Raw genomic sequence first — 10946 nt, forward strand, 5'->3', positions numbered from 1 at the left:
CTGTGCGAACCAGTGGGGTTAGCTAGATGAGGAGCATTGGCGATGGGGAGAGTCCCCGGCAGATTGGAAGGGCAGACTCCTTGGTTATGGAGGAACAACAGCCATTTGTCTCTCTCTATGGTCATGTGCCTGCCGTCCCAACTAACCTCTATCAACTCTGGGTCGGTCCTAAAGGGCTGCACACGCTGGGGCACGAAGTCAATATGAGTGTATCCATCAGTCCTCTGCAAATTCTCCCTACCGATTACTTGCGCGACTGCGTAGCCTTCCCTTAGGATCCCGTCGACTGGAGAGATGTAGAAAAAACTAATCCTCTTAGAGACATCACACAAATCCCTGATCTGGAGAAGCACTTTGCATTCTTCAAAATTAGCATGGTTTTTGTCACCACAACAACTCGTGATGCATTCACCGACGGGACCGAGCAGTGACTACAAAACTTCAAAATCCCAGAGATGGTATGGGAGGCTGAAGAGGCGGATCCATACTAGAAAGGGTTGGGGAACAGGTGGAAGTCTGTAATGCCTGAGATCCTCACTCCAACAATAGAATCTGCCCTTAAAGTTGCCCATATCTACCAAGCCAAGCTCTATGGCTTGGGAAAGAAGGTCGGATGATGGAAACTGCACCATGAAGCTGTGTCCTACCGCTTCTCTAATTTGATGGGGACATAGCCTGAGATTGAATCAAGAATCCAGCATCTCTCTAAGCTCCTGGACGGATGGACTACCTGATCTAAGGTTGAAGATGGCAAAAGCATAGAGATGTCGGATGGTGCTGGAGGTGTTGGAAGGGACGGTAACCAACCTTGTAGGGGCACGAGCAGTAATACCGTGATGACAATTTTTAGAAGTATGCCCTAACCTATGACAGTGTGCACAGACACCATCCAAAGCCATCTTTTATGGTTTACGACAGAGATTAAAGACGTTGGGTTTAGGAATTTGTTTGAGATAGAGGGGTGGAGGGGTTACAAGGGTTGAAGAAGTTGAAGGATTTAAGAGGAAAGGCTGTGACTTGAGGGTCGAGGGAAATATTATTTTAACCGCTTGTCATGAATTGAGAACACGTGGATATATGATGTGACCTATAGGGGTGGTAGGACGTGTCTTGGAAAGTAGTGAATAATTAAATGATGTAACAAATAGAACTAGCACTTACTCGAATAGAACTTGTCTGGAGTTAGAACTGGCTATATACAAGCTAGAACTAGCATTGTAGCATGTTAGAACTAATATCGCAGCTATTAGAGGAGCTCTCACTAGCACTAATGCTCTAAACAGATTAGAACTAACACACCACAGATTAGAACTGATGCTGGAGGGGCTAGGACTAACAAGCAACACGATAGCATTAACATCGAAGCTATTAGAGGCGCTCTCACTAGCACTCATGTTCTAAACTGATTAGAACTAACATGCCACAGATTAGAACTGACGCTGGAGGGGCTAGGACTAACATGCAGCATGATAGAACTAATATCGTAGCTATTAGAGGTGCTCTCACTAGCATAAACGCTCTAAACAGATTAGAACTAACATGCCACAGATTAGAACTGACGCTGAAGGGGTTAGGACTAACACACAACTCGTTTAACATCATAGCTATTAGAGGAGCTCTCACTAGCACTAACACTCTAAACAGATTAGAACTAACACGACACAGATTAGAACTAACACTGGAGGGGCTACGACTAACAAGCAGCACAATAGAACTAACATCGAAGCTATTAGAGACGCTCTCACTAGCACTCATGCTCTAAACAGATTAGAACTAACACGATACAGATTAGAACTGACGTTGGAGGGGCTAGGACTAACAAGCAGCACAATAGCACTAACATCGAAGCTATTAGAGGCGCTCTCACTAGAACTAGCGCTCTAAACAGGCTAGAACTAACTCGCCATCGCCTAGAACTAACGCTGGAGGGGCTAGGACTAACACACAGCACGATAGAACTAACATCGAAGCTATTAGAGGCGCTCTCACTAGCACTCACGCTCTAAATAGATTAGAACTAACACACCACAGATTAGAACTGACGCTGGAGGGGCTAGGACTAACACGCAACACGATAGAACTAACATCGTAGCTATTAGAGGCGCTCTCACTAGCACGAACACTCTAAACAGATTACAACTAACACGCCACAGATTAGAACTAACGCTAGAGGGGCTAGGACTAACACGCAGCTCGTTAGAACTAACATCGTAGGTATTAGAGGAGCTCTCACTAGTACTCACGCTCTAAACAGATTAGAACAAACACGACACAGATTAGAACTGACGCTGGAGGGGCTAGGACTAACACGCCACAGATTAGAACTAATATCAAAGCTATTAGAGGCGCTCTCACTAGCACTCACGCTCTAAACATATTAGAACTAACATGCCACATATTTGAATTCTTTACTAGAACTAACGCTTTAAATAAATGAGAACTAACACACCATCAGTTATAATAATATATAAGAAAAAATATCACTGCATTTGGGTTCCAATTCTTAACAAACTCTTTTTTGGTTAAGCAATATTTAACAAGAACTAACTGGGCGGGGGGACGCAATACACAATGATATTCATCCTCATTTGTTGCTATCCTCACTGTAGCGGAATCGGTCTAAGAAACCCTTTTCACCATCACTCGCCTTCCTTTTTTAAGGTCTTGCCTTACTGCGCTTTGAGGAAGGAGAGTTGGATTTCACCGAGCCACTGTGTGAGCCAGCGGAGTTTAAAGGGAGAGGAGCTGTCACGGTGGGGAGAGCCCTCGAAAAATTCCCTCCGCATTGAACTTGCGTGATGATATATCTTTCCTTTATGTTACCGTCCATCGGAGAGATGTAACAGAACCCAAGCCTCTTAGGGATTTCAGATAAATCCCTAACCTTGAGAAGAACTTTGCAGTCTTCAAAGTTAGAATTTGTTATAACGTCCCTGGAGCACATGACACATTCACCGATACCAATGAGCAGAGATTGTAGAAATTCAAAATTCCAGAGGTGGTATGAGAGATTGAATAGGCGAATCCATACTATAAAGGGTTGGGACAACGTTGCTAGCCTCAGATCCTCACTCCAATGGCAGAATCTGCCCTTAAATGTGCCTATATCTATCAGTCCTAGTTTAATAGCTTGGGCTAGAATTGGATCAGATGGAAACTGTACCATGAAGCTATGCCCTACCGCCTCATTGATTTGATGGGGCCATGTCCTAAGATTGAAGCAGTAGGCCAGCATCTCTCGGAGCTCCTGCACGGATGGACAGCCTCTATCAAGATTGAAGATGGCGTAAGAAGAAAGATGCTGGATCCTGTTAGAGGTGTTAGCCGGGATGATAAGCATCCTCGGAGGGGCACGAGCAGTAATTCCATGATGAAAGTCTCAAGAACTATGCCATGTCCCATGGTAGTGTACACAAGAAAGATCCTTAGCCATTTGTGAGGTCTCACGATGGAAATCGATAACGTTGGGTTTCGGTTTTTTAGCAGGGGATGGGGTTTAGAGAGGCGCCTTCACTAGGGGCAGAAGAAGAATAGTGGTGCCGTAAATATCCATTGAAGATCGTAATTAATTATTTACGTTAATGGACCGTCTTACCTGACTTGGGAACACGCGAATATATGATGTGATCTGTTAGTATGATGGGACATATCTTCGAAAAAAGGGAAAAGCTAGAGGGACTATTGGCGGTAATGGAAAGTCCTTTCTTGGAAGAACGTGAATAGAGTACAAGAGACAAATTAAACAAATAAAAAAATAATAGCTATTTAGAGCGTTAGTTCTTGTGAGATAGTCTCTAACAGCTTCGATGTTAGTTCTAACGTGCTGCGTGTAAGTCCTAGCTCCTCCAGCGTCAGTTCTAGGCGTTGGCGTGTTAGTTCTAATCTGTTTAGAATATTAGTTCTAGTGAGATCGCCTCTAATAGCTTCGATGTTAGTTCTATCGTGCTGGGTGTTAGTCCTAGCCTCTCTAGCGTCAGTTCTAGGTGTTGGCGTGTTAGTACTAATCTATTTAGAGTATTAGTTCTAGTGAGATCGCCTCTAACAGCTTCGATGTTAGTTCTATCGTGCTGCGTGTAAGTCCTAGCCATCCAACATCAGTTCTAGGTGTTAGCGTGTTAGTTCTAATCTGTTTAGAATGTTAGTTCTAGTGAGATCACCTCTAACAGCTTCGATGTTAGTTCTATCGTGCTGTGTGTTAGTCCTAGCCCCTCCAGCGTCAGTTCTAGGTGTTGGCGTATTAGTTCTAATCTGTTTAGAGCATTAGTTCTAGTTAGAGCCAACACAAAGTGGGACTAACACAACATGTCATTTAGCTAAAACGTACTCTTTTAGAACCAACACGAAGTTAGAGCCAACAATACATCTGATAACACGCATTTTCAATTAAATATACATACATTATTGTATTTGTATGAACATATCATTCATCATTATACACTGCTTCATCTTTATGTCTTTGTTCATAACCAACAAGTAATAATTATGTGACAAGTCTTGCTCGCATAGCTTCAGGGATATCGTTCGGAGGATTAACCCGCAATGTTGAGCGGCCTTTAATTATTACTTTTATAAAAAGGTAGACGAACAAACCATAGTCAAAGATGTAACATAGAAGGCTAAATTAGACATTTTCGTCATATCTAATACTAACACAAATTAACACAATTTAGACATTGGAACTAACCGCCCTCTTTGTTGCTCGCATTTGATGGCTTCATAGCTAAATATTTTGCGCACATTTTGCTCAACAAAATCAACATGATGGGCATCAAAGTAGTTTATGATTTTATTAACAGGCTCCATCCAAGCTTCGTGCCCAACAGAATTGTAATGCTTGACGACTTTATCTTTCAAATCAACTTCAACAAGATGGCAATGGTCGTCCTTGACCAAAGGGATCAACAGATGCTCACTGCGGAATATAGTATATTTGTCAATATATGTCAAATATAGCTCGTAATTGCTCGGCTCGAAGCCATAGAGTGAGTGCTGCAAACACAACATGTATGAGTTAGACCTAACACACCAAAGAATAGAACTAACATGGCACAGATTAGAACTAATACGACATAAACTAGAACTGACACGAACTGCGCTAGAACTAACATGACTTATGGTAGGTCTAACTTGACGCCAACTAGAACTAACATGACTCATGGTATAATTAGCATGAATCCAACAAGAACTAACATGCATTTCAATCAAAACTAACAGGGTGAATTTAGAAATAGCATGTTCTTACAAGAAAGAACATTGATACGACTCCATATCCTTTGTCATATGCCTCTTGGTTAAGTGTGTCCAATACTGCTTCTTCCATCTGTAAATATTATGAAACATTAAAATTCAATTTAAACAAGATATTTTTAATTATTAAGCATGTATAATCTAACCTTTTCGTCAAGCCGGCCGCCACGAAACAAATATAACAACTCTTCTCTGTTAATACTGTTGTTGGATGTTACTATAACATTATATCTCCTGAAAATTAGAACTATCATGAATTAGGACTAATATGTGACGAATTAGCATATAAATAGTCAACTGAAACTTACTTGTGAATCTTCTGAGAGCAAAATTTGGTTAGCCTATCGATTTGAGCTTTGTTGAGTCTGGCTGCTACTACAAATGGTATCTTTAAATTATGTACAAAAGCACTTATGATATCTATTATGCGTATGTTAAACAATATAGGGTCTGCAATCTCTTTAATCATCTCTCCCAATAGATCTACCTCATCATGTGTCATTGGCTTCAAGCTCAACACATCCCAAGTGGGGATTTGATTACCGGGGTAAAAATGAGTAACTTTGTCAACTAGTTTTATATTTTCAGGACTTTCAAGTATTTCTACTTCAATTTTTTCTTTCTTTTTCCTTCAGTGTATGGGGTCCTCTTCCATTTAGATCTCCTGCTTACCCTTCTTGGCTGTGGGCAACCCTTTGCTTCCACATTGGTCGTTAGAACTTCTAGAAGTTTGTCCACATCATATTTAATATTCACAAGATTCTCTTCTTCCTGTGCTTCCAACCCCTCTATAACTTTGCCTAGAACCTGACTGTTATCTGCACCATTGTTATCTACAATAGCCTTTTCATGTTCAACATGATCCTCTTCCCTATCCACATGTTCCTCCTCCATATATACATTATCCTCAGCATGTTCAACATGATCCTCTTCCCTATCCACATGTTCCTCCTCCATATATACATTATCCTCAGCCTTACTATCTACATTCCTCCTCCATATATACATTATCCTCAGCCTTACTATCTACATTCGCGTCAACCATACTATCTACATTCTCCTCTTCTCTATCAACATACTCCTCCAACTTATCTGGATTCTCCTCCTCCTTATCTACGATATCCTCCTCCTTATACACCATCAGCAGGATCCTCATCAAAACCTTTGTTATCTATAATAAAATTTTCATGTTGAATATGCTCCTCTTCCTTATCTACATGTTCAACCTTGAGATCTACACTATCCTCAACCTTACTATCTATATTTAGGTCAACCTTACTATCTACATTCTCCCCTTCTGAAATAACATGCTCCTCTTCTATAACCTTGTCGTCAATAGGATACTTCACATCCTCTTCAACAATCTTATGTACATGTTCTTGCATGGTGGGGTCTTCCTTATATACACTGCTTGTTTTGGACATTTGTTCCTCTTGAGCTACCCGTCGCTTCTTTCTCATTTCATTTGCAATTTTCTGTTTGATATTCGCCTTCAGCACCACCAGGTCTATAACCTCATCATGTCTTCCAAATTTTTTAATTATCCTGTTTAGCCTGTTTATCTCTATCATGAATTCTTTATAATATGTACTCTTGTTCTGCTTTGTAGTAACTAGTAGTCATTTGAGAAATTTAACAGAATTTCTTCAAAATGTAAGTTGTTGCTCAATGGGAAGAACATTGATCTCCTCTTCATCGTTGAAACCAACGTCAATATGCTTTGCCATGATCTGTTATTAATAAGAGATTATAATTTAAAGTAGGATTACACATAATTAGGATATTGTTTGCAGGATCTGTTATTAATAAGAGATTATAATTTAAAGTAGGATTACACATAATTAGGATATTGTTTGCAGTTGGTGTGAAATGATTACACATAATTAGGATATTGTTTGCAGTTGGTGTGAAATGAGTACGACTTAACATAACAGGATACTTACATAGCCTATTGAGAAGTTCTTAGTTCTCTGGTACCCAATTTGTCATTGGAGGTCTGGAGCAGTCTACGAGGGCATATTTCTTTATGTCGGTCATCTCGTAGTACCAAAACTGTAGCAAATATATTTAGCATTTAGAATAATACTAGACTACACTAAAGAGAGTAAACTATGGGGTGCAGCTAGAACTAACATAGTGTAAATTAGGACTAAGGCATTAATTAGAACAAACATAAACTATGTTAGAACCATCATGAGCCCAGGTAGAACTAACATGACCTATATTAGGACTAACATGGGTGCAGCTAAAACTAACATGGTATATCTTAAAACTAACAAGACATAAATTAGAACTCATACGACACAAATTAGAACTAACAAAATCTGCGATAGAACTAACATGGTGTAGATTAGAGCTAACATGGCAGCGATAGAACTAACATGGTGTAGATTAGAGCTAACATGGCATAATTAGAACTCACACGACACAAATTAGAACTAGAATGAACCAAGATAAGTAAAATATGGAACTTACACACAATAGTGTTATGCAACATGAGACATATGTGACCCCTCGCTTCTCCTTTCCTCCCAAAGCAACTCCAATGCCCTTGATAATTTCATCATAAAAGAACTGGGCCCATGAAACAGAATTAACCCTCTCAATGCTGTTCATGCACTTGAGTAAGGGTCTAGGGATACCTTCCCCGACTCTGGGCCTCCATATCATAGAGCATTGGTACATGATTTGTAGCAGAACAAAATCCTAGATATCCCGCTTTTCTGTAGATTCCACTAGCTTTTTCAGTGGCCCTTCGAGGTGTTTATGTTGGGTGGTTTCTGTTTTTTTAACTTCTTACCCTCTTCAGAAATGAAAAGATTAGCAAAGTATTGCATCCATATTCCGCTTCTTGAGTCCCGATTGATACTTATGACTTCACCATAAATTGGGAAATAAGTATGGTTATGGACCCATTGCAAATCAAATTTAACATTTTTCACACACCCATTTTTTGAATCAGGTATAGAAAATGTGTTATTATCTCCGTCAAAATAGCTCAGTAGCAGTTCAAGTGTGGGCCGATCAGGCGTAGGAGCCCCAAATAAAATATAATGCTCAAATATAGAACCACCGTATGCATCCCTATGCCACTGACGAATCTTCGGGGCAATTCGCTTCATGAATTCCTAATAGGCCCCGATATTGACGGTTAACCTTAGTGATACGGTCGCACCTGTAAGAGCAACTTTTTCTCTGCAAAAAGATTTCGAATTTGTAAGTTCAATAAGACCTATGAACTCATATTAGACCTAACACTAATGGGAATATAATAGAACTAACGCGTACTGTTATAGAATTAACATTGAACTCAATCTAGAACTAACATTGGACTCAAACTAGAACTAACATTGGACTCAAACTAGAACTCATGTTGACTCAGACTAGAACTAACAATACTGTGGTAAAACCTAGCATTTTTTAAGATGAACTGAAATTAGGGAAAATTAGTTCAAGTTCCCAAATACTGGATAACATAGCACTTACTGTTTTTTTGGGGGGTTCGTTGGTACGACGAGCCAATGTCGTTCTTCTTTTCCGGGCTCGCCATTTTATTGCCTGCTTTTGCATTTGCATAAGGGTTAGAGTAGCTTCCTCTGCACTGCCAACCACAGATGAACCGTCTTTGCCTATCGACTCGTCTCGTTGAACGACCTCGTAGTCGTTAACAGATCCTTCAATGGACAACATTTTTTCGGCGAAAACCCTAGAACTGTTGAAATCCGAACATAAATTAGAATGATGAAGAGTTTTTGAGGCTCCTAAGCGATGGAAGAGAGAGAAAGAGAGGGAGGGTACTTGAATAGGGCTGTGGCGCATTAACCGAGTCCAGTCCCATCAGAGGGGCACGATCGTAACTTCCGCTGGGCCTTTTCTGAAAAAAGGTCTTTTCGGGGCCTCGTCGCAAATACTGTGCACATTTGGGGCTTATCCACATGGGGGAAAATACAAGGGGCCTCGTCACATGAAGTTTCTGTTTTTAGGGCATGAACACATTTTTCCCAAATGTTTGTGTTGCTTTTCTCTAATAAATAAATTTTATATTTCAGTACAAAAATTAACATAGAGTAGATTATTATGCTTTTTAATTAGAAATCTGTACTATTGTTACAATACTCAAATGCTCACCATAATTTCATAATTTCTACCTAGATCAAAATATGTATCGTTCAAAGTTATTTCTAAGATAATTGTGCCCTTCTTTTTCAATTCATAATCATTCATTTGACAGTTTGCTGCATCCTGTGTTTGTGAGTGGGGCTGATCCCCCGCACGCGCGTGGCGTGAACTTGGGTCTGCTTCCACCGATGCCAACCGCGCGCGCTCCGACACAATCCTAACTGTAATTAACATGGCTGGCCGGTTCCCTAGGCGCGACAAGCAGCCGACAGTGTCATCCCCCTGTAATTAATCCCAAACCCCAGGGTCTTTTTTCCAAATCAACATCACAAGTCTTACTATATATATGTATAGGTGCGGCGAACGAGAGTCTCAAAAACTTAGCTCAACAAAAAATGGAAGGACAAAAGAGGAGCAAGAGAAGAGAAGAGGAGATCGTCGAGGCTGCCCTGGTCCTGATCGGAGCAGCTCTGCTTGTGTCGGTCCTCAGTAAAATCCTGTCGCTGATTGAGATCAAATGGTCTGTGAGCTTCGCTGCGATTCCTTCGCCGCTTCTGTTCCTGCTTCTGCATGTCATCATCGCGTCGATAGTCATAACATCGACGATCCAACCAAACAACGAGCGCTATTACTGTCATTCTCATCGCCGAGGTACCGCACAGAGGAAGAAGACGGAGAAGGGGAAGAAGAAGAAGAAGAGCAGCACGGCGAGTTTGAAAATAGAGACGAAGGATCATTTACATGACCGAGAAGTCGACGAGGGTGGTGATGCCGAGGAGCTTAACGCGAGGGCTGAGGCTTTTATAGTGGCGTTCCGGCAGCAACTTAGGGTGGACTCCTTTGGTTCAAGGAGGAGTTTTGAAGGTTATTATTGTTCATAATATCTACTTCTTTTTTTTTCTTGTAAGTCCAAAGGCGCGACCTCAGGTAGTATTAATGTGGTTTTTCTAGCTAGCTAGCTCATTAGGAATTTGTTACTATTTGCGTAGAGAGCAGTTCTTCTTGGATTCCAAACTCTCCGCTGGAGAATTCACTTATTCAATAAAATTCATTTATCACTTAGTGCAGGGTTATATCTTATCTTGGTAGAAAAGAATGTGCAGAATTCAAGGCACAAATTTTTATGAGAACAGGCCGCAAGGCCGTTCTTAATGTGGAGACTTTCATTGCTTCAGTTCTCTGAGCGGCCGAGAACAACAAACTTGTATCCGGGGCTATTCTGACAGTTGGCATTCTATCATTTATTTGAAATAACTGTTTTGTTTGTGAATGGATAATTAATGTAGTTAGAAAATATTGCTTTCATGACCAAACAAGCAGCAAAAATATCACCGCCGGAGGCCGGTGGCTCAAGTGGTTAGCAATTAATGTAGTTAGGAAATCTCCATAGATCCTCGTGCCCTGTTGGCCCTTGATTGAATCCCTATTCACGCCTATCCCTCTTTGCCATCGAGTATGGTGGTGAGGGGGGACCAAGGTCTACTTAGCCTAGTAATGAGGCGAGTCCCCTTCCGGATGCAGGGAAAGAACCTGGAGCTCAGTGGGGGCAATTAAGTGTGCTAGCCAAAGGTTCCCTTATT

The 10946-nt window shown here is 40.9% G+C and overlaps 1 protein-coding gene across 1 annotated transcript; it reads left to right on the plus strand.

Moving 5' to 3' along the window:
• On the plus strand, positions 9756 to 10439 carry LOC109849053. The gene has a single exon (XM_020418825.1). It carries the CDS (start codon positions 9762 to 9764, stop codon positions 10245 to 10247), a length of 486 nt encoding a protein of 161 aa, XP_020274414.1. The 5' UTR covers positions 9756 to 9761; the 3' UTR covers positions 10248 to 10439.

The sequence above is a fragment of the Asparagus officinalis genome, chromosome 7 (assembly GCF_001876935.1).
Source record: "Asparagus officinalis chromosome 7, Aspof.V1, whole genome shotgun sequence".
Classification (NCBI taxonomy): domain Eukaryota; kingdom Viridiplantae; phylum Streptophyta; class Magnoliopsida; order Asparagales; family Asparagaceae; genus Asparagus; species Asparagus officinalis.